Source organism: Megalobrama amblycephala, linkage group LG6, assembly GCF_018812025.1.
Source record: "Megalobrama amblycephala isolate DHTTF-2021 linkage group LG6, ASM1881202v1, whole genome shotgun sequence".
Lineage (NCBI taxonomy): Eukaryota > Metazoa > Chordata > Actinopteri > Cypriniformes > Xenocyprididae > Megalobrama > Megalobrama amblycephala.
Window position 1 is genome coordinate 22,311,383 of NC_063049.1, and position 22,124 is coordinate 22,333,506.

Below are 22,124 nucleotides of genomic sequence, written 5' to 3' on the forward strand. Positions count from 1 at the left end.
ATGCGAATAAGATGGCTATTTTTTTTAACCTGAAATGTAAGTTAACGTTACTTGATATTAAATCCTTTTTTATAGAACTTTGTCTATCCGCTAAGATACAAATGGCCATTTACAGTGTGCAAACAAATCTACCTAGCAACAATGTGAACGCTGAAACAATAGCTATTAAATTAATATTAATATACTGACGTCCTCTGAGGTAATATTCACTACAATGAAAGTAGCCTTGGTTAGCATTTACCCGGATGAGTGGTCTGACAAATGGGTTCAGCGGTTCAGCGTAGTATTGACAAGACTTCCAGATCACATCATTAGGGATATGTTATGAGACACTTTACAGATTTACTTGAACACTTATTAATATTTTAGGCTCCTTCGAAGGGTTCAAGAGGCTCGGGTTCCGGGCTATGTTGTATAAAATGCAGTGAATGTACTGAAACTCTGTTATTGTGAGCAATGACATTTCCATTTCAATTTACTTCTAAATTAATGATGCAGTTTAGGTGTCCTAGCAGAGTAACCACAGGTGTAGACGTTTGCCAACTCCGCCAGGTGTCCTGTATACTTTTTTATCTTTAAAACCTATATATATATATATATATATATATATATATATATATATATATATATATATATATATATATATATATATATATATAAAAACAATTTTAATTTTCTTGAAAGTGTATATTAGCCTACTTGGTTTGTTATTTTGTTGTGTACCCTAATGTTTTTTTTTTTAAAGTGTTGTTTTGCATGCACTGTATCTGATAGAGTTTGCTGCCATCTGGTGGATGTAGTCATGTAGGTCGTGCCTGTACTCACATTGCTTTGGGCTGTGAGACATATATCTTCTTTAAAGCTCACTCACTACAGGATGAGCCGGTCAGGCCATACATTATAATGTCTATAATGAACATCTAATCCAAATCCATTGTTGATCTTATTTGAGTAAGCAAGTTACCAATACCTAACACAAGCACGTCTCTCTGTCCTCTTTAGGGCTGGGGGGCACACTATATATAAAAGACTAGGCCTGGTTTCACAGACAGAGCTTAGATTGAGCCAGGAGTAGGCCATAATTTAATTAGGACTTTTAAGTTGCTTTTATAAATGTGCCTTAGAAGAAAACATTACTGATGTGCATCTTGAGACAAAACAATGGCACTGACATTATATATGTCAGAGCAAGTTGTTTTCAGTTAAGATAGCTCAAACATACATTTTAGTCTGGGACTGTGCTTAAGCCTTGTCTGTGAAACCGGGCTTAAGATATTATACATATATTAGTGTCCTATATCCCACTTCTTCTGCCTTTCACTGAAATGTTAAAATGTCACTAAAAGGTCTGTGGTTACCATTACTTGGAGAAAGTTTCATGTTTTATTCTGTAAAATGTAATTACCTCAAGGTTGTGAATTTACTGTATGTGCTTGATGAATTGGACAGCCACAGCAAGGTTACATCTTAAACTATGCAGTGGTTTCTGAATTCATGTTCAAATTATGTTATAGAAGAAAACATGAAAATCTCTCCAAGTATTGTCACAACCACAGATCTTATTTTACTTGTAAGTTGAAAACCAATATCCTCCGTTTCAGGGACCTCATAATTCTGCCACCTCCTATTTGAAAATAACATCAGGGTGAGTAAATGACAGAATTTTCATTTTTTAGGTAAACTGTCTCTTTAAGACTTGGGATATAGTGTAGGGTTCAATGTGGACTGTGGTGCTGTTGTCATTTTTGGACCTTGATACCCATATATGCTTTCATTGTAGAGAAAAGACCTGCATTAACATTCATGAACAAGTATCTCTTTTTGTGTCCATGGACTAAGGAAAACGACTTAAAGGTGAGTAAATAATGACAGTATTTTCATTTTGGTTTAAATATTTCTTTGAAGGGAATGTAAAAAAGGACAGAAACGGTCCTGATACTGTCGGCCACAAGAGGGCGTAGTTGCCACATTATTCATAGCGTGCAACAGTGCAAAAGAAGATGTCGACGAAATAAATTGGCGTTATTTTAGGCTATACTTCTAGTCATCATATCATAGATTAAATGTACATAATAATAAAAAAAAAAAAACGTTTTGTTGGCGACAAACATTCCAACAACATTGTTCAAATAGGATGTTTATAGCTGAATGAGGTGCAAATCCTTTTACAACCAAATTTTTTTGATATGCAGTTTTTTTTTTTTTTTTTTGCTTTTGGTGAAATAATTATTTTTCTGTTTTTACAGAATTTTATTGCACAGTAGCAGTCCAGTGAAGGAGGATTGTTTCAAAGAAGAGTGAGTAGTAAAAACATAGGCTGATATTGGCTTCAGTTTAATGAAGTTAGCGGAGAAAATATTGGTATCTTATGAGAGATCAAAAGGATATTGCAGTCAGAGGGGATTTAATGATCACAATAGAGCAATGCTGTTGGGCTTCGTCTTTTAGTCATGGAATCTTTGTGACTTGCTCTTTTACAACATTTTTGGCAGGAACAAACTTACCTTTTTGTGTTTTAGATGGTTAAATGTGTTTTTTCCCCACTCAATTGGACACCACACAAGAAGAAAAAGTCAAACTCTTTGGCCAAAATTGGGACTGTATTCAATTAATACTAATCAGGTGGTGTAGTTAACCCCATTCTGTTTGAATCACTTGTCGGTTTTGCTTGAATTATAACTTGCTTGAGAGAAGATAAAGGCAGACACGTGTACAACACCTGGAATGTTCTGTTAGAATTAATGGAAGGTCAGAGAACAACATGATGTGTCATTTAGTTAGGTGCCTCGACTGCAGCCGATCCTGTAGGGAGATGTCTTAGGGCAGCCATAAAAATTACAGAGAACTCAACTGACAGCTATTATGTGGACTGTCTGTCATGCTGTCAAATTAGCCATTAAGTTAATTATAGCCCCACTCAAAGTCACATTGTATCGAGGAGCCAAAGTATGTGTAACAAGACAGCTAGCACAAGGCAGCCAGTCAGTCTTTAAAAACAAAAGGGTACTGTTTATTAGATTCATGTGCAGAGCCCAAAAAGCTGTCATGTTTGTAGTGGAGTACAAACCTGTCCAGCAAGCAAATTGTCATAATTTCCCAGCGGTACAATTTCAGCAGTTTGTAGAGGGTGAATTTATTTCCACAGACTTGAGAAATTTGAGGAACAATACATTTGCTTTCATTTTTTTATATATGGTATTTGTCATTTACTGTACAATTCCACAATGCAAACATCATAGTTATTATAACTGTACGTGATTAGCTTGACAACTTGCTGCTATTATGTGTCATGAGCCATTGCGCGACTTTGACGATGAAATAAACAGACTTAACGCTGACATTTTCCACATACAGTCTGGCATGGTAGATGGCTGTGAACCCCACAGGAAAAACCTGTAGGAGATTTACGAAGTCTAAAATTGGCAATATGATTTTTACAAGAGTATTTTTCATTGTTCAAATATTAAGCCGGTATAATGAAGCAAAAATGTGTGCCGGAACATGTGGGCAATTCCAGAGACCTTAAAGGGATAGTTCACCACCATCTCTTGTTGTTCCAAACCTGTTTTTCTTCTGTAGAATGCAAAATGCATTTTGTTTTGTCTATACAATTACAGTCAGTGGGCTCCAGTGTTGTTTTGGACTCCACTGACTTTCGTTGAATAAAATAGTTAAAACAATATTTTGTGTTCTGCAGAAGAAATAAAGTCATTCGGATTTGGACGTGTTTTTTATTATTATTATTTTTTGGTTGAACTATCCATTTAAATTCTATCCTAGTCATAAATCAAACTTTTATAGTTACCACTTGCATTGTCTATGCAAAAAATCCAGTCTTCTGTCCTGGTCTGTGTTTCAAATCTCTCAGATATTGTAAAACAGTCCGCCAAAGTGACTCCCCCTCAGCTTCATCAAATTTCTCTCAAGATTTACAGTGTTGTTGTCGGCATCCGCTATTTTACACGCGCGGTGATCAAAACAATGGAATGCAATAAAAGTAAATTGACTGGCTGAGCGCATGCGCAGGTGCGACGGGCGGGCCGACATCTGGAAATCCGAGTGTATGGGCCGTTTTACATGTGATGTGATTCTTCTTGAAGTCTTGATGGGTTGTTGGCAACATTTGTTGCAGTGCTAATGAATCGTATAATGGTTGCTCTGAATCATCAGTAATAAAGTGTACTTTCAATTTTTTTTTTTTAAATGTGTTTCAGCCAGAGGGTCTTTCTCCATGGCAAATTTATTCAGCTGCACTCCTCGCAGCTGCACGCAAGGATGTAACGGTAAGTAGCGGTTATCCGTGTCCCGCCCGAGCATCGCAGACGTACTGCCTTCAGTTTGGAGGTGTGTGGACGGCAGCAGAAACACGTGCTTTTGAAAGGCTGCTTCAGGACGGAGCTGAAAGAGATCAGCGGGTCTGAGCGGGACGTGTGGCTGCAGTGACCCTCACAACGAGCCAAGAGGACCATCTGTAGAGCAAAAAAGGTTCATTTAGTTCCATGTTTGAGTAAAAGGGTGTCACTGTCTTTCTCTTGTCACACATTAATTAATGTGTCTATCTATCTATCTATCTATCTATATATATATATATATAATTTTTTTTATTAGCTATAACTGTTTAGCACAAGTTCAAAGTTCAAAGCATGAATTTATATAACATATATAAATAAAAAAACGCGATACTTGCATATATCATGTATCTATCATATATCATATCTATCAAAGATATACATCTAATTGTCTGCCAAACTGTCTAACTATTTTCTGTCTGTCAGTCTATCTGTACAGTATGTATCTGTCTAACTGTTTATCTGTCTGTCTGTATGTCTCAAGGTTCCTATGCACTATGGAAAAGTATGGAATTTGATTTGAGTAATTTCCAGATCTGGATCAAGTGGCAACATCCCCCATTTCTCTTGAAGCCAATACAGAAGTGACTTAGGGTGTACTCACAATAGGCACGGTTGCCTTGAACCAAGACGGAGCGTGATTGTCCCCAATCCCCCGCTGGCCTGCACTCACATTGCATTTAACGTTCCGGGCCGAAGCACGCTTATGTCATATACGATGCAACTTTTTGTGTGGAAGAAAACAGGAAGAAATGCACTTTCACTAAGAATACTGCCTTATATTTATCATTTATGCCGCGCAGCAATTTTCACTTGCACGTAGCTTTACTCGCAAACTACAATTCCTGTTCATCAATAAGGTGAGAAGCAGACCCGTTATAAACCCAAATACGCTCAAATTAATTACATGAATTGAAAAGTGTACTATCGGAGTAATAATAAAGATGTTTGTCATCGTAATGATGACGTTAGCGCACACAAAAGTAGTAGCTGTTCCGTGCTCAGGCACGGTTAGCGCTCACATTGCATGCAAACCGTGCTCGAGCCCAACCGAACCGCGCTCTGGCCCACCTCTTCCAAGCGGGCCAGGGACGGCTAAACGAACCGTGCCAGGGCACGGAACGAAGCGCTCACACTTGTCAAACGAACCGGGCTTTGAGGGTCAAACGATCTCGGGCACAGTTCAGAGCGCCTACTGTGAGTATACCCTTAAACTGCATTCATCGACTGGCCGCTAGGGACAGGCTCCAAAAGAGAGCAGAATCTCATTGAGCCCCATGTTAAAATGCCCAACTTTACAGAAGAAAAAAAATATGTTTACAGCGTGGTACAAATTGTGGTTTTGGTCTATACAGCTAATTTTACCCTTCATGACAACTGTGAGGGGGGTGATTTTTTTGTATTTTTATAACTCATCTATTTAAATTATATTAAGCCTTAAAGTTCTGCATAATTAAGGGCGCGGCCGATTGAGTGACAGGTGGATTGCCGCTGCTGTCACCACTAGCCGTTTGTCTGCTGCTGTCACGTCACCTCAGCTCCACCCACGTCCCACCTCCTTGCCCATTTTCCATTATACGGAAGTGACGCGCTGCCAAGATGTTAACGGCCGGCTTTAGGCTTCAAAAATGCTCTTCAGAAACCTACGGGTGACGTCACAGACACTACGTCCATATTTTTTTTTACAGTCTATGGTCTGGATAAGTAAATATTTGTGTTTTAAGACTATTGCCCCTATTCAGTTTTCTAAGAAATAAAATTAAGATATTCTATCTATCTATCTGTCTGTCCGTCCGTCTCCTTCTGTAAAATGTTTATATAGGTATATATTGTAATATTTTAGTTGGATGATGCCATACAACATTTTTTGGTAACACTTTAGTTTAGGGTCCAATTCTCACTATTAACTAGTTGCTTATTAGTATGCATATTACTAGGATATTGGCTGTTTATTATTACTCATAAAGCACATATTAATGCCTTAATCTGCATGACCATATTCTACATCCCTTAATCCTACCCAGTACCTAAACCTGTGAACTCATTTAAAGAAATTATTTTCAGTCTTCTTTTCTGTAGTCCCAAATTGAATACATCAACAGAAAGATTTTCTGACTAAGTAGTTTCACCAGTAGGCAGAGCACCTTCATTGTCTACACAAATATTTTTTGTTATTATAAAGCAAGAGTCCTGTTCCATCCCTAATTTGAACCCTGTGTCAGGACTAAGATAAGCTTCCTGAGAAAGTTTGCAGTGTTGAACAAAGAAAGCTTGTGTACTCTCTCACTTTGACCTTGCACCTGCATGGTGATGGGAGTGTGGTTGATCTCTCCCAGACCTGGATGCTCAGGCTACTTGACTCCCCCAAATACCTCAATCTCACAAATTTGCCTCATCTGCTTTGTGAGGATTGTTGTGTGACAGATGAAAGGCTTTGCACTTCGCAGGACCGATTTATAGGGGTCAGTGATCCACCTGGCTACATCGCTGGAGTTCACTGGCTGATAAAGAGAGATTCGCTCATCAAGAAAATCCCCCTTTGAAAAGCTCTGTCCTACATAAGAGTTCTCTCATAATTAAAGGTTAATGAGTGATGCTCATCTGCAATGATAGACACAAACGTGACCCAGTTCAATGGTCTACTGATTCGGAATATGAGGTGCTGGCCAGACCGCGGGCCGCCACATTCCTGAACACTCCGTAAATGGACTCCTATGTCATGTTGTCTTTCAGCTGCATAGTGTTAGCGGAGTGTCACCCCCATTATAAAGAACACTAGCCTGTCTGAGGCCAAAAAGCACCCGATATGCATCACTCATGGTCCGACATCCATGAATGAAGCGGCATTGACTTGCTGCTTTTAGCTGATGTCATTATTAATGTCACCTGAAACTGTAGGCATACGGCCATGTTCGTAAAACAATCGGAGGATAGATGTGGGGGATTTCAGAGGGGGGGTGCAGTGGAGGTGTGTGGCCACAGAAGATGAATATCCAAGGAAATATGGCAAGGTGACAAAAGCTGGGCAGCAGATGTAAGCTCTTCTTCCCCTCTATATTTATCTCAGAGTGACTGCGCAGGTGGATCCTATTGTGTAGCACTGCTGAAATTTGCATGGAAGCAACAGCCATCCTCATAACTAATGCAATGTGTAATAAGCTTCTTTAAAGGTGACTGAGTTGAGCTTAATCCATTGTGCTGCTTTTAGACATGGGCCTGTGTACATGCCGAGGTCTGTCAATCAGAACCTGATGGGTTAGTTGTTTGATACAAAATGGTCTGGCAACTTGTACTGACATATCTTAAAATATGTCAGTGCCATTGTTTTATCTCAAGATGCACACCAGAAATATTTTTTTTTTTCAAGTGTACATTTATAAAAGTTACTTAAATATCCTAATTGAACTAAGGCCTAATCCTGGCTTAGGCTAAGCCCTGTCTGTGAAACCGGGCCATAGAGTTTCAAGAATGCAGTCCAACAACACAGTTTGTATCTCTCTTATTGTCTGGATTTGTTTTGAAATATTAACTTGGTTATTGAACTGTTGTATAAAAGCAATATCACACAATTTTTTTGTGAGTGGTACTACACTGGTTGCAATGAATGTGTTTGATTCACTAAATAGAACTGGCTCATAAGAGTCATTTGTTCATGAATCTGACTAGTTGCTCTGGCTGTTTTTGATTCACTAAAAGGGATATTTGTTCGTGAATCATACTAGGCAGGCTGTATGATATTAAGTGCAGTCCCCAAGGACAATGTAGGTACACTACATTTGTTGTATCTTATTTCATTGAAATTCAGACTGCAAACTCACATAAAATATGACAGCTGCTTTATAACTGATGGTCCTTCGTGAACGATTTGTTCATTGTGTCTGTCACTGGCTTAGGACTCGGGAGGTTATTTTTCTCATAATTTATCGTTGGCTAGGGTATATTATAATAATTTTCCTAATTTGGAATATCTGGATCGGATGTTGATTGCATGTTTAGGGAATATAACATCCTATCATCAAATGGACAATATGACTTGGAAAAAAAGATTAGGTAATTTTGCTGAATAAAGTTCATAGATAAAGACTGTAAACGGATGAGAACAATCCATTCTTCCCATCACCAGTGACTGATTTGAGTACAAGCAGTGTGCCACTGAAAACGGTGCAGGCAACATAAAGGATAGCTCTTGGGATTTTAGGAATCTATAGAGATGCAGATTATGATTAATTGGAATATCAGTATTTTTTACCAAGCCCTATTCACTAATTCGTGTCTGGAAGCAATCATGTATGCAGTGCCTGTTTTAATTACTTTAGAGAGATTCAGCTGCTTTATTTGGATCCTTGAAATAAACCATTCCATTTTCTACTCACTGCTTTTGGATAATCAGGTTGTTTGTCTGGTAATTAGAACATACAGTTTGTGTAATACTTGTAGAATGAAGATTTTTAGCTCCAGCACAGGTGGCTGACTAGCTCATCTTCAGTTTATTGGAAGTTGGATATTTGTTAACACAGCCCAGCTGGGTTTGTAAGAGCGAGTGCCTGAGAAACTCAATTCACGATATACAGATCATAAGAGGCTGTTCTTCTGGGGTACAGGTGAATCAGAGCATCTGGAACTCATCCCACAGTTTATTATCGATGGCTTATTTTGAGGGGATGTATCTGAGGCACTCTATTGTTTCGATAACCAAAAAATGACTCAGGCATAGCACTGTGTGGAGCCCTGGAACTGTGCCACCTCCAGACATTTTATGCACCTCATGAGTGCTTATTTCTGGCGAGGCTTTAGGCCGCACAGGCAGGCAGTGTTCCTTGCCAAGGTGTCAAAGTAGTTAAAGGTAGAGGTCATTAGACAAGCCGTCCATGCTATCTGATTCAATAAATGAAAACAAGGTTTCTTCTCAGCCTTGGGTTCTAATTATGAGGGACATCCCTGGGGTCAGTATTTAAATGTAAAAACGTCTAAAGCATCAGGAGACTTGATTTTTTTTTTTTTTCAAGCAGCTTGTTAGCAGAAAAGTTGTGGGTGTAGAGAGTGTATCGTCTTACAAGAAGACCTGACCTCCCAAACCATTTTTGTAATTCAATAAGCAACATGGGAGCTCAAATTTTGTATACTTTTCACTTGAATTTTAATAAGGTTTTTTTTTTTTTTTTGGAAAATAAGACCACAAGAACTCTTTCATACTGATATGTGACAAAAAATGTGTAACAATAATCTGAAATCAAGTCGCCATTGGTGCAATACGGGAAAGCTTTATGTGTGTCCATATGCGGTGTCATCAAATATCATCTTGTGCATGCTAGTGTTTCTTAACATTGTTATTTAATTATTATTTACATACTATTATAGTATTTGTTAAGATTTGTTTGGCTTTTATTTTTATATTTTCAGTTTTCTTAACAATTTTAGGTTTATATATTTCTGTATAGCCTTTTTTTGGTTTTAGTAATTTTAGTACGTCAACATATTTTAGTTAGTTGCCAACATTTTTTCATTTTTCATTCAAGTTTTTCATTATATTTACTGTATATTTCCAGCTTTATTTCAATTACAGAAAACTCTCTTAATAGTTTTCATTATAGTTAACGATAACAACACTGCAGAACAAAATGACACTAAACGCAACAACAACAGCACAAGTTGTTGATTTTAACTCTTTTGACTCTTTTTAATGATTACGCCATTCTTTTTAATAAGTCAAAAAGATTTGCAGCTTTTTAATCGCTTGTGTGTTAGCGGTTCGATTCAGACTTGCGTAGTCAATTGATTGTTCAGAGCCTGTTCTGAGTTCACAACTGACTCCCTCACGGAATTGTGAATCATTGTTCAGTCACTGCATAAGTTATTGTTTAGATATGATGGATTGTTGTATAAATGAATAAAGGCATTCTAAATTTTACAAAGAATATTACTGGATACCAACTTCTTTGTTTGACATTTTGGAACAAACAGGCAGAAATATTCTTATATTCTTGGGGGGGGGGGGGGGGACTTTTAACATATTTATATGACACAAATACAATCAGGATCACTAGAGTGACCGCATACTAATTTTGTGTTCTTACCTTTGAATTGCATTTGTAGATAGGATGTGTGATGGTCTCAACAAAATGATGTCTCATACACCTGTCAGGATCACTGTCCCCTAAGTGTCCACTCTCTGCCTTACAGGTGACACCCTGCAGGATAGTCAGCAGAGGACATGTGACCAGAAGAAGTAGAATCCCAGGCTGGCCCAAAACGACTGAGTTCCTCATATTGTCCACAACTTCCACAGGTAAAACAAAAGAAAGCTTGACTGTCTCCTACAGCAGACAATGAAGAGGTCTCCACTGTGTTGTTGATGCCACATACGTGAACCGAAACGTGTAGTGAGCGTTCTCTTTAAACTCAGCCATCCCCTTGAGTGGCCTGGATGTATCTGTGGGTAAATAAAGGAACCATGGTTAGCGCAGGATGCAAGCTGCAGAAAAGACACCCACCTGAGAGCGCAAGATCAGGTAATGTTTCGCTTGTTACGCCCTGTTAGTGGAGCTGTTTAAGTTGTTATTGGAGGGACTGGGCAGGTGAGGTAAGGTGCAGAGTAAGGGAGAGTGGGAGTTTGTCTGCGTGAGAACCCGTCAGTGACAGATGACCCGAGACAGACGTCTGTTGTGCCTCTGCCAGCTGGTTAAGGTGATTGCTGCCATGTTTCCAGCCAGGAATAAGTGGGTTGTGATGTATGAGGAGTTCTGGCAGACCGCTGTACTGTTATTCTAACAATCCCAACACTGAAAAAACATGGTGTTTTTATTACACAGTGAAGAAACCTAATATATTAATAAACAGCCTGGAGCAAATTTCCCTAGAAATGAATTTTTCATAAAAAGAAATAAGTCTCCGCTCAAGTTCTCTCATGACAGTGAAACAATTGCCAACTTAGGTACACATACACTTATTTTTTCATGAGCTTAGTGCTTTACAGTCCTCATGACAATGTTTCGTGTGCGGCAGTTAAATTCACTGAGCCACGACTGCTAAAAGGTTTGGTGTAATGAGAGGGAGAAGGAGTAGCAGAGCCCTTAGGGTAACCGACTCCAAAAACCTGGATCAGACGGAGAGGAAATTATCATTCACTAAAACAATGTCTTGCATTATGTCTAAACCTCTTTCAAATTTTATTTCGAAAGCCGCAATTGCTCCGAAATCGCAAACACATCAGGCTAATTTAAAACTTTCTTCTTGTGTTTTTCTTACCAGAGCGACTCATTTAACTTTAGCATTCCTCGTGTAAGGATTTTAGGTATCAATTTGCCTGTTTAAATAAATACTCCCTGAAATGTTTAACTGCACCGGAGAGCATGTGTTGCTGGGTTTACACAAGCACACATCACAGTCTGTTCTTAACTCGGATGCTTCGGATACATTTATTTAATATCGGCATACCAGCCGCCGTCTTCATCATCATCCTTGTGCCCAGGCACGACTGTTGACATTCAAACCTGGTCGAGAGAGCGTCTGCCGTACTAATCTGTAGTCACTGTAATGGGCCTTAACAATGCAGTGTAGACACCCCAGCTCAAAAGATAACTACAGATCCAATTTAGTTCATAAACAATGAGACGGTGACCTCATGGCGCAACCATCCATGGCAGCTTCACCAGTTAAAGGCTTCTAGTGCTGTAAGGGCAGTTGTGGGTGTATTGCTCCCCAGTATTCAGTGTAAGGTAATGTTGACCAATACAGCGTCCACACCTGCTTCAGCCTGTAGATTTATAAAGCCCAGTGTGTCTACAAACACAGAAGGACTTACAATCCTCTCCATCTGAGATGACGTTCCACCACATCTGTCCACCTTTGACCCGAGGAAATGTTTCCCTCTCTGGCTTCCTATCTCCTTTTTCAATTTGTAAACTAAAATTTTTGAGTTTATAGACTAGGAAAATTAGCTTTGACATGCTAGCATCTGACCTTGCAACTATCTGATGCAAGCTGTACTCGAATGTTTCCTTTAATTAGATTTTTTTTTAAAAACTTGTTTTTCTCAGCATAGACATTTTTGGAGGTGTCTAAACTTAAGTGTTTAATCCAAATATTTTTCCCTCCACAGTATGATTTATTATAAAACATCTAAAAATGAAAGTCCCTGGGAAAGTCGGTTCACTCAGTGGCCATATTTGCAATTAATGACTCCAGGCAGCTATATCAGGCATACAAGACCAACCTCTGTCTGTTTGAATGGGGAAATACCAAAATCTCAAAAACTATATTAAAAAAAACCCCATTTCAAATCAGCAACAAAATCTGACATGAAATGTCTCATTATGTTGTTTTTTATGCTTAAATGACTTTATAAAGACGTATATTCGGTCAAGCCAATGCATATGTGCAGTCCTAAGCACGAGTATCAGGACAACTGGAGCTTCAAATGGCAGCTGGGATAAATTTACCAATTGGTGATTGGCTCTGTTATTTCAAAGGCAGGATTTTTGACATACTTTGCATTGTGGTTTCTTCCATGCATAAGTAATATGCATGAACCATATTGGTATATATACAGCTTTTGCATTTACTCACTCTCATGTCACTCCAAGCTGATATGGTTTTCTTTGTGCAGAACACAAAAGAAGATTTTGAAGAATGAAAAAAGTGTTTTTGTCCATACAATAAAAGTCAGTGTTGTTTTGAGCCCAGTGACTTTTGTTGTTTGGATAAAAGCAGTTAAAACATTCTTCAATATATCTTCTTTTCAGTTTTGTAGAAGAAAGTCATTTGAATGACATGAGGGTGAGTAAATGATTTTGAGTGAACTATCCTTCAAATATTTCCAAGTTGCAAGATGCAAAACAGGGTATTTTTCAAATTCACTATCTGCCAAATATTATCCCACAGGAAGAAAAAAACTATAAACAAATTTAAGAGGAAGGCAGGAGCCAGGACTGGGTGAGACATGCCAGAATCCCGTTGCACTAGACTCTCAGACCCAGACTGCTCGCCTAGGGACTGTGTCCTAACCGGGAGTCCCGTCAGTGGCTATGACGCCACTTAGGGAGCAGACCCCTGGAATGAACTGTCCCTAGGCACAGCACTGGTGGTTGTGGAAATAGAGTATAGATTATTTGATCGTGGCTGATCCTCTCAGGCCATAGCAAGGCTGGAGAGGGGCCTCGCCGTCTGCACCACTAGGACTGTGAAATTCCTGACATTCAAAAGCAGCCACAGGTTAGGCAGGAGTCGTTGCACACTATTCAGTGTTGCTTCTCACTTTATCAAAGTGTCTATTTCATTTAGAGATTATAAAATGCCATGGGAACACCATGAGCTTTTCATGTCAGGGCATCTTCACATGGTGGTTGTTCTTTGCAGACACTGAAAGAACTCAGGGGATCATGGGTAGGCTCTTGATATCTCAGTCTCTGTCTCCTGTTCTAACCCTTGCTGCTGTTTCTGCTGAAGATAAAGCACAGACTGTCATTTTAAGGGCTTGGATTATGTGGATTGAGACAATTGAATCCACATTATTAGTTATAGCTTCCCCAACATTGTTGTGTAGAAATAGGCTTATTTGAAGTTAGAGCTCAATTTTTAAAGTAATCCATGTCAAAGTTGTCTAATCCCTTCAAAACAAACTATGCTGAGAAAATAATTGTATTGGGAGTACATTTAATCATAACGATTAAGCAATAATGTTGTATAAAAGCAATAATAATACTGCTGTTCAATGAACAAAATGTTAATAGTGAGTATCTTATTTTAGACACAATATTGGATATTAGAAAATACTTCTCAGAGCAACACACAGTAGTCACATTCCGGAATTATTCAGTTTTTTTGAGCGAATCGATTGAGTAAGTGATTCAATGACTCATTTATAAAGCCACTAGCTGGGTCTGAAATATGCTGGGTACTCAAACTGTCAAAGTATGTACTTCGCGGCTGTTAAAAAAATTACATTCTATTATGTAGCATATATAGTATGAATGAAATCCGAATGTACTACATCCGCCATGTTGTCTTTTTCATGTGACTTCCACGGTCAGTTGCATGGCTTCACTGCCATTCACAATTAGTAAAGTGTCCATCAGAGATGTAGGTAGTAGGTCATCCGGGTACTTTCAACCTACTGTTTTATGAATACTATGAATTTGGACTACTCTTTTCACATATGTTTATTTATTTATTTATGTATTTTTTGCCAACTAGTAGGGAAGTACTATATTCGTTCCTGAATGAATCAGCATTTTGAACGAATTGGTACAATAAATGACTCAGCGACCTTGTCAAGCATTACTTGTCACCACTTACTGGCATAACCATGTAACGTGTAGAAAGAGTCATGTTGTATAATTATAATATATATTATAATTAATCTATTATAATAAAGTATATTTGTTGGTTATACAAAAAAAAAAAAATAGGTTCATGTTCTCTGTGAATCAATCAGATTTCATTCCGTTGGATAGATTAAAATAAAAAAAAAGGATATCAAATATCAAAACTTCAGAAGGGTCTGACAGCAGCTGAGTCCACAGTTGTTGAGTGAGGCGTGTGGTCGCTTAGTATTTGCCAATAAGCAGAATTGTCTTCTCAGTCACATTGACATGCCCAAACCCCCTCCTCCGGCGAAGGGGTTACGTCACTGTTTTCTGCTTGTTTAGCACCCTATTGTTTGACCGGCTTTTAATAAACCAAAGGGCAGATTCCTGCAGGGATCACCCCGCAGCCCTCCTCCCATGCCCATCTGCAACCCAAGCAGCATGCCAGGGGCACTGCCACCACACGCAGACGCCAGTAACCCGCGTCTCCAGAGCTAAACCCCACACTAAATATATCCCCTGTGATAAAGATAAGACAAACACAATGGATTTGAACGTAGCTTGTTGCCAATAGCCAGGGCACCATGTGAGCCATTGCTAAACTAATGTTAGCTTTACATTTAGCTTCTCAGAAAAGCGCCGGTCTGATTGGAATGCTAAAGGATGAAAGGGTCTGCGCATAGCAAAGCTGTGGTGGGGTTTCCAGCTAAATTAATTAGAGACCCTGATATGTTGTCCTGTTAACCTTCCCGCTTTAATGTGATGTGCAAATTGATGGCTGTCGTCATCTTCTGAAAATACCTCAGGCTTTAAAAGGCACAATATGTAATTTTTTGCCACTAGAGATCGCTCATTCAAAACAAAGGCGTAGCTTGATGACGCCTTGATTTTGTGGAATTATGGGAGCTGTTTTTATGTCTGCAGCCAGTGGAAAAGAATCCGATGAGACTCGGGCAGAAATCATATTTATTGATGAGCTAATGTATTAAAGATTTATTAGCATTACTGTAGTATGAAGCAGTGTGTGGCTGAAAGACGTTGGAGTGGAACGAGGCTGCTGGAGCGATTGCTAATGAGAAACAAGCGCGACACACGGCTCAAGAGCAGCGGAACTTTTATTATGCCGCAGACGAGCGCTTCCACTACTTCCGGTCATGTGTAAGTGGGATAATGCAGCACTGTTTTATCATATTAGATACTTTTGTTTATTGAAAGTTGTTATAATACTACTCTGTGCATTCGCCCCGCCAGCTACTATGAGACACTTGTTGCACACTGCAGTAAGCTAGATCAATATTAGGCATGGTAAAACATGGTACTCACTGTAAATCAAGAAAACAAGATTTAAACAATAAGACTAACAGTGTTGAGCTATATAACGATGATTTTTTTTCTGTCGATGAATGTGTCGAAACAGTTGCTCACCTGTCTAATAAAACACATATATAAAATAAAATAAAACCGGGGGTAACACGGGTATGATGTCATTGATAGGCGACGCAGTGACACGGTCCTTGTCCTGGTTAAAATTGCTTATTTCTCTGGATTTAAACATTCTTGGAAACATCTGGGGTAATGTAAGTACACAAGTCAACAAAATATATAACACTGCTCTAGTGGTTTTTGGATATTTTAATCCAAAAATCTTACATATTGTGCCTTTAATACTTAAGTCGTCAAAGGACTATTGCATAGTATTTGATTATGAATGAGTTGCACACATAAAACTGGTTGACATTGCCAGCTTTTACATTTAACATCTCGGGGGAAGTGTGTTCTAGCTCACCTCTTCCTTGAGCTCAATCCTCAGAATATCTATGATTTCTCTGGCTTAGCTGCTTGTCTTGCACAGACAGGGACCAAATTCTCAATATAATGCTGATGACGTACCTTAGCAACCGATCTCCCTCAGCACACATTAGGTGAGCCTCATCATATTTAACATAGCCGTCTTACTTCGGCTATGAGTCACTCTGAGAAAAATCACTACGTATTTGATCTAATCTAATTAATATGCACCGTCACTCTGAACTAAGAAACATCAGATAAAAACTGGACTCTTGCATTTGTGAGGTCGATTTTCTTTAGTTTGCTTGTCAATTCTGGCTAAGAAATCACATATATATATATATATATATATATATATATATATATATATATATATATATATATATATATATATATATAAATTTATGTAATAAATATAAATTGTATACTTAGTAATGTATGCGCTGCTAAAACAACAAACAGTAAAACACAAATGTACAGTGGTAACCTTGCAACCAGTAAAAAGTAACTCTGATGACCTGGTCACCTTTACAACGCTGGTGGTCTTACCTTCTGCCTGGTGCTGTTTAACCTGCAATATCCAATCCCAGCTGGCTCCTCTAGGACAGAAATGAAATTTCTTAAGCAACAATTGCCTTTAGATCTCTCCCTCTCCCTCATCCACTTGCTCTCTCCCCTCTCTCTGTTTCTCTTTTACTCTCTCTCACGCATGCCGATTGTGTGTGAGCTCTGATTCCTTCCCCTCCCTCTCAGCTCCCCTCCCCTCCGCTTCGACATTCACACCCCCTCTTTTATTGAGGAATCACATGGAAAAGGGAAAAGGATGGATGATGTACATCTTGGGATGGTTGTCAGATGTGGAACGTGACAAAGCAGTCGTATATCACCTTAGGGACACACACATACTCGCCCCCAGATGCCACACCGACAAGCAAATGGGAATTCCAGCGAAATCAGAGGACTTGACCAAAAGTCTGGCCCTCCTTTATGAGGTCCAGGTTATAAAACTGTTAGCGGAGTTAGTTTACTTAAAAACAATTGGTCTGCAGGGTTTCTTGCTGTATTCCATGAGACTTGGGAGGTGTAACTCAATTCAGCTGGAAGCTATTTTGAAGTATGTATGTAGTTATATGTTGCAGGAAAATGGAAAACCAAAAAAAAAAAAAAAACTATTTTCTCTACATCGAGAACAGTTACAAAGGGGTAACGACAATTGCTGTATTAAATTCACATCTTTATACACTAGCGTGAGTCTTGAAATTCTTACAAAATGCGAAGAAATAGCATTCAAATGCAAAGCACATAACTCTATTCTTGGAATATAAAATAAAAAACAGATGTGCAATTATGAGTTCCCAATGAACGCATAATTGCTATTTCACATCTCCTACATGGAGAGAATCCAGCAAACATTTCTGTTTTTCTCAAAGTTTTGTCTTCCTGTGGCCAAAAAATGTCCCTTAAAGATCATGGTGAAGGAGGCAGTTGAAATTAAATTACTGCAAATATTGGCACTAGAGGGAGAAAAATTTGAGATATGGACTTCATCCGAAAGGGAATTGAGGGTTTGTGGCTTGACAATATCTGATTGTCAGATCTTACCAATTTTATCCAGCGGTTTCCATGATGTGAAGTTTAGGAGGGGAAAAAAACTATTTAAAAACAACTCAGTTTGAAGCTTCTCACATACACCTAGAAATGAACTTTGCAAATAAAGAAAAACAGCAAATGACTAACATACAATCTTACAAAAGAAATGCAGCAAAAAATGTGATTATCATCATGCAAAGTTGCAATCCTCTTGAGAAATAAAGGCTGTGCTAAAAACTCAGGAGGTCAAAAGTTGACTCAACATAAATTACCTGCAAGACTTGGTGTGACCTCACAAATGTTCTCACCTTCTATCTGTTGACCCCTTGACAGCACCATCATTAACAACCAGCAACTCCTGTTCACACACTGCAAATCTGAATTGAAGTAGATTAGCACAATGCTAATCCAAAGTGGGCTGATCATGACAACAGGGTTGAGTTACATGGTACTAGCTGGGTATTTTAGTGAGGCGCACATATACACATGCATACAGTAAAAATAAATCATTTCTCTGAATCGTTTCTATGACTGCAAGACAAATGAAGACTGCCGTTGACCTGGTCTGTCAGCGAGAGCAAAATAGCCTTAACAGAGATTTCCTCCAAAAGCTTCCCATCCTGGAAGTGAGCCCTTCTCATGTCCATCATATTTTTATTGTATCCAGGAGCATCTGTAGTCTTTCAACACTCAACTATTCTTTCAACTTCCGTTTTGCAATTTGATGTGGCACAAGTATCATATCAAGTGATTTATTTGTCTGCAAATACGCTATTATTGTATTCAAACCTTTTTACCGATGAACTGAAATTTACTAGAAGGACAAAAGGGGGTGAGTTTTTCGAAAGACATTGTGTTTGCCTGCCTTGATGTCTTCTTACATGACAGTATTTATCCATGGATTTCATCCACAGATTCATATCTGTCTCCCTGTCAACTGAAATTGGCTTTTTTTTTACCCACAAGATAGTTATAAAGCAGCTTGTCAAGTGAGGAACACAAAGTGAGCCAAAGTTTTCAAGCTCAGGATTTGATCATGAAGTCTCATTTCAAGCTACATGACAAAAAGGTCTCGTAATTTTGGGTGATTTATATTGAAACAATGCATGCTGTCGCACTGTCTTCCAGAAATGAGCTCCGTCGGGATTGCTGACCTGGATGAAAATAGTCCATAGTCCTAATTTACAGCCAGCGTAGAAAAACTTGTCTTCCTCTAGCTATTTAAAACAATACTTGCCAAAGACAACCTTGCAATGATCACTGTACCAGGTTTGGCAGGGAAAAACGCATACCTAGTACTAAAGTAAGTACTTTGCAAGGAAATAACAGGAAAATACAGATATAGAATTCAAGCTTGATTAAGATTTCTGTATGAATTAGTCAAGAGAGTGCAGTAAAAAAAAGAAGAGCATCTAAAGGCAAAACAGAGGAGAATTTAACTGTATCCCTATGTGTACCTGAGGCAGCAACTGGCCTCCTAAAAAAGACTTAATTCTGGCTGTTTACTATGCCTGTGCCAATTTCTGTGAGCATTGTCAAGTCTCTGTAGCTGAGGAAAGGACAAGGCAAAATGACCGTCCACTGAGTTTCTGCAGCTATTAAATGTATTAAATGAAATATACAGTATACTTTTTTCTATTAAATGTAAACCCATCTGAAAAATAAGAAGGACAATCTCATTTAATTGTGTTGTCTTTTGTAGGCAGTTGCTGTAAGTGATATGTACTCTTAGATGAAACTACATTTTTGAAGTGAAAGATTAGCACTCAACATACTCAGTTAAAGAAGTCACCGCTCCTCACAGATCAGATGCTATTAAAAAAAGTAATTTTGTCCACTGCCATTTCAGACTAAGTAATGAGATGGGTCACATGGGTGTAGTTTTTACGAGGAGATAATTAAAATTTTATGAGGTTCTCTTGTTCACTGTGAACCCAAAGGAGTCATGTATTAAAGCTGATATTGTGCGTACATTTTTTTTATTAGTAATGTTAAAAGGATTTTAATATGAAATAGTAAGACTGCAACAAAAACTGGCAGAATTTCTTTTTTGTTGGAAGCCAGTGAAATTTTATATTCTTAAAGCTGAAGTGTGTAATTTGTGGATCACTACTGTTTCCAAATGCAAAACGACTGATTTCAGACAGCTTTCTCTAAACACTCCCCGTCTGCCATTGGTCAGTTAAACAAGTAGCCCCACCCCAATGTATGCCATTGGTTGAGGGGCTGTTGCTGCGTCTGGCTGCTCGGTGCCCAAACAAACAAGAATGTTTTTTGACAATTTTTGGAGAAACTAACCTACAAATGGCATACTTATTGTCTCTTCATATTAATTTCAGATGTATGTATTTTAACAAAATACATAAACACTGTAATGTTCTACAATATCTACCATGGTTTACTTACCCTCATGCCGTTCCACACCCGTAAGACCTTCGTTCATCTTCAGAACACAAATTAAGCTATTTTTGTTGAAATCCGATGGTTCCGTGAGGCCTGCATTCACAGCAATGACATTTCCTCTCTCAAGATCCATAAAGGTACTAAAAACATATTTAAATCAGTTCATGTGAGTACAGTGGTTCAATATAAATGTTATAAAACCGAGAATATTTTTGGTGCGCTATATAACGATTTATATAGTGATGGCCGATTTCAAAACACTGCTTCAGGAAGCTTCGGAGCGTTATGAATCAGCGTGTCGAATCATGATTCGGATTGCGTGTCAAACCGCCAAACTGCTGAAATCACGTGACTTTGGCGGTCCGAACCTCTGATTCGACACAAAAGATTCATAACGCTCCTAAGCTTCAGTGTTTTGAAATCGGCCATCACTATAATAGTCGTTATTTTGTTTTTTTGGGCACCAAAAATATTCTCGTCGCATTATAATATTAATATTGAACCACTGTACTCACATGAACTGATTTAAATATGTTCAATGGATCTTGAGAGAGAAAATGTCATTGCTGGCAATGCAGGCCTCACTTAGCCATCGGATATAATCAAAAATATCTTGTGTGGAACAGCACGAGGGTGAGTAATAAATTACATTTTTGGGTAAACAAACCCTTTAAATCTGTTGGTTCAGATCTTTCTCTTCAGTAGTAAGTTATTTTGGACAAGAAAGTATTTGCTAACGAATTAACTAAAGCAATATGACTGGCTTTGACTACAATACAATAATTAGAATGTTTAGCAACCACCAATAGACCTTTAAAAAGTTCATTGGAGATCTTTTGCACCAGAGACTTTTATTACATTTTCCTGTACAGAAACTTAGGGAGTCTCGACTAGAGACTGAATAAACATCAGTTAAACAAGAGCCAGGAAACATTAAAACGGTGAACGGCTCTGAAAGGCTGTGTAAAGCCTGTAGCGGGTGATCCATAGGTTCTTACTACACTTACCTTAGTTTGCTTTGGGTGAATTGTCCCTCTAAATGTTGCACTGTAAGTTTATTAATAATTTCTACTAACATTGTACATCTCAATAATTTGTAGTCTAGGGGCTCCGTAGACTTACTATGCCACAAAAATGACTTAAAGTGCGGTCACACTTACCCTTGGTTGCGGACAAAATTCAGTTATTTCAAAAGGAATCCAGGAGCTCGGGAGTTTGGCGTGGTTTTCATGCTTATAGTTATTTTAGTTGAGCACCTGTATTAAATAAACGTATATGCTTAAACATGATCTACATGTATTCATTTACCAGACTTTGTTTTACACACATTATCTGGCAATTTCTTGTAGTTGCCTGACACACATTAACATTTACACTAAAAATACAATGTGGTCACATGATTTTTGACTACTTCAGAATGTGGTTTGAGAGTGATCAGATCCCAAAACAATTTGGACCCAATTTTATACCTGTATTTAATGCTGACCACAGAAATGGATGTTAATACCAGATGTAAGCGGGGTCATTGTTGCATTCTAGGATGTCAAAGTGTGGCCTCATTCCCCATTCACTGGAGCCAGGCTAAATATGTCCTAGATGCGTCAGCCTTTGTGTTTCAGACAGAAGCCTGCTAACTCATGAGGCTAATATTTTAGTAAGTGTGAAAGCTAGGAATGAAGACTTGATAATA

The 22,124-nt window shown here is 38.4% G+C and overlaps 1 protein-coding gene and 1 long non-coding RNA gene across 3 annotated transcripts; one reads left to right on the plus strand and one right to left on the minus strand.

Moving 5' to 3' along the window:
• Positions 1-1,509: 1,509 nt before the first annotated feature.
• LOC125270125 lies at positions 1,510-10,664 on the plus strand. Of its 2 annotated transcripts, XR_007185258.1 has the most exons (5): positions 1,510-1,645; positions 1,781-1,854; positions 2,247-2,297; positions 4,215-4,485; positions 10,530-10,664. It is a non-coding gene; the product is annotated as an uncharacterized LOC125270125 (long non-coding RNA). The 2 variants fall into 2 exon arrangements; XR_007185259.1 differs by lacking the exons at positions 1,510-1,645; positions 1,781-1,854 and adding an exon at positions 2,009-2,153.
• Positions 2,995-10,769, minus strand: LOC125270124 (norrin cystine knot growth factor NDP). Its single transcript, XM_048193387.1, has 2 exons — positions 10,424-10,769; positions 2,995-4,469 (listed from the first exon to the last, which is right to left on the minus strand). Exons 1-2 carry the CDS (start codon positions 10,613-10,615, stop codon positions 4,245-4,247), a joined length of 417 nt encoding a protein of 138 aa, XP_048049344.1. The 5' UTR covers positions 10,616-10,769; the 3' UTR covers positions 2,995-4,244.
• Between the last annotated feature and the right edge of the window lie 11,355 nt (positions 10,770-22,124).

Excerpts from the sequence above, each read along its gene's own strand:
- LOC125270124 (XM_048193387.1), bottom strand. The coding sequence starts at position 10,615 with ATGAGGAACTCAGTCGTTTTGGGCCAGCCTGGGATTCTACTTCTTCTG. Across the intron at positions 4,470-10,423 it reads TCTACAAATGCAATTCAAAG|ATGGTCCTCTTGGCTCGTTG; the intron begins GTAAGAACACAA and ends TTTGCTCTACAG.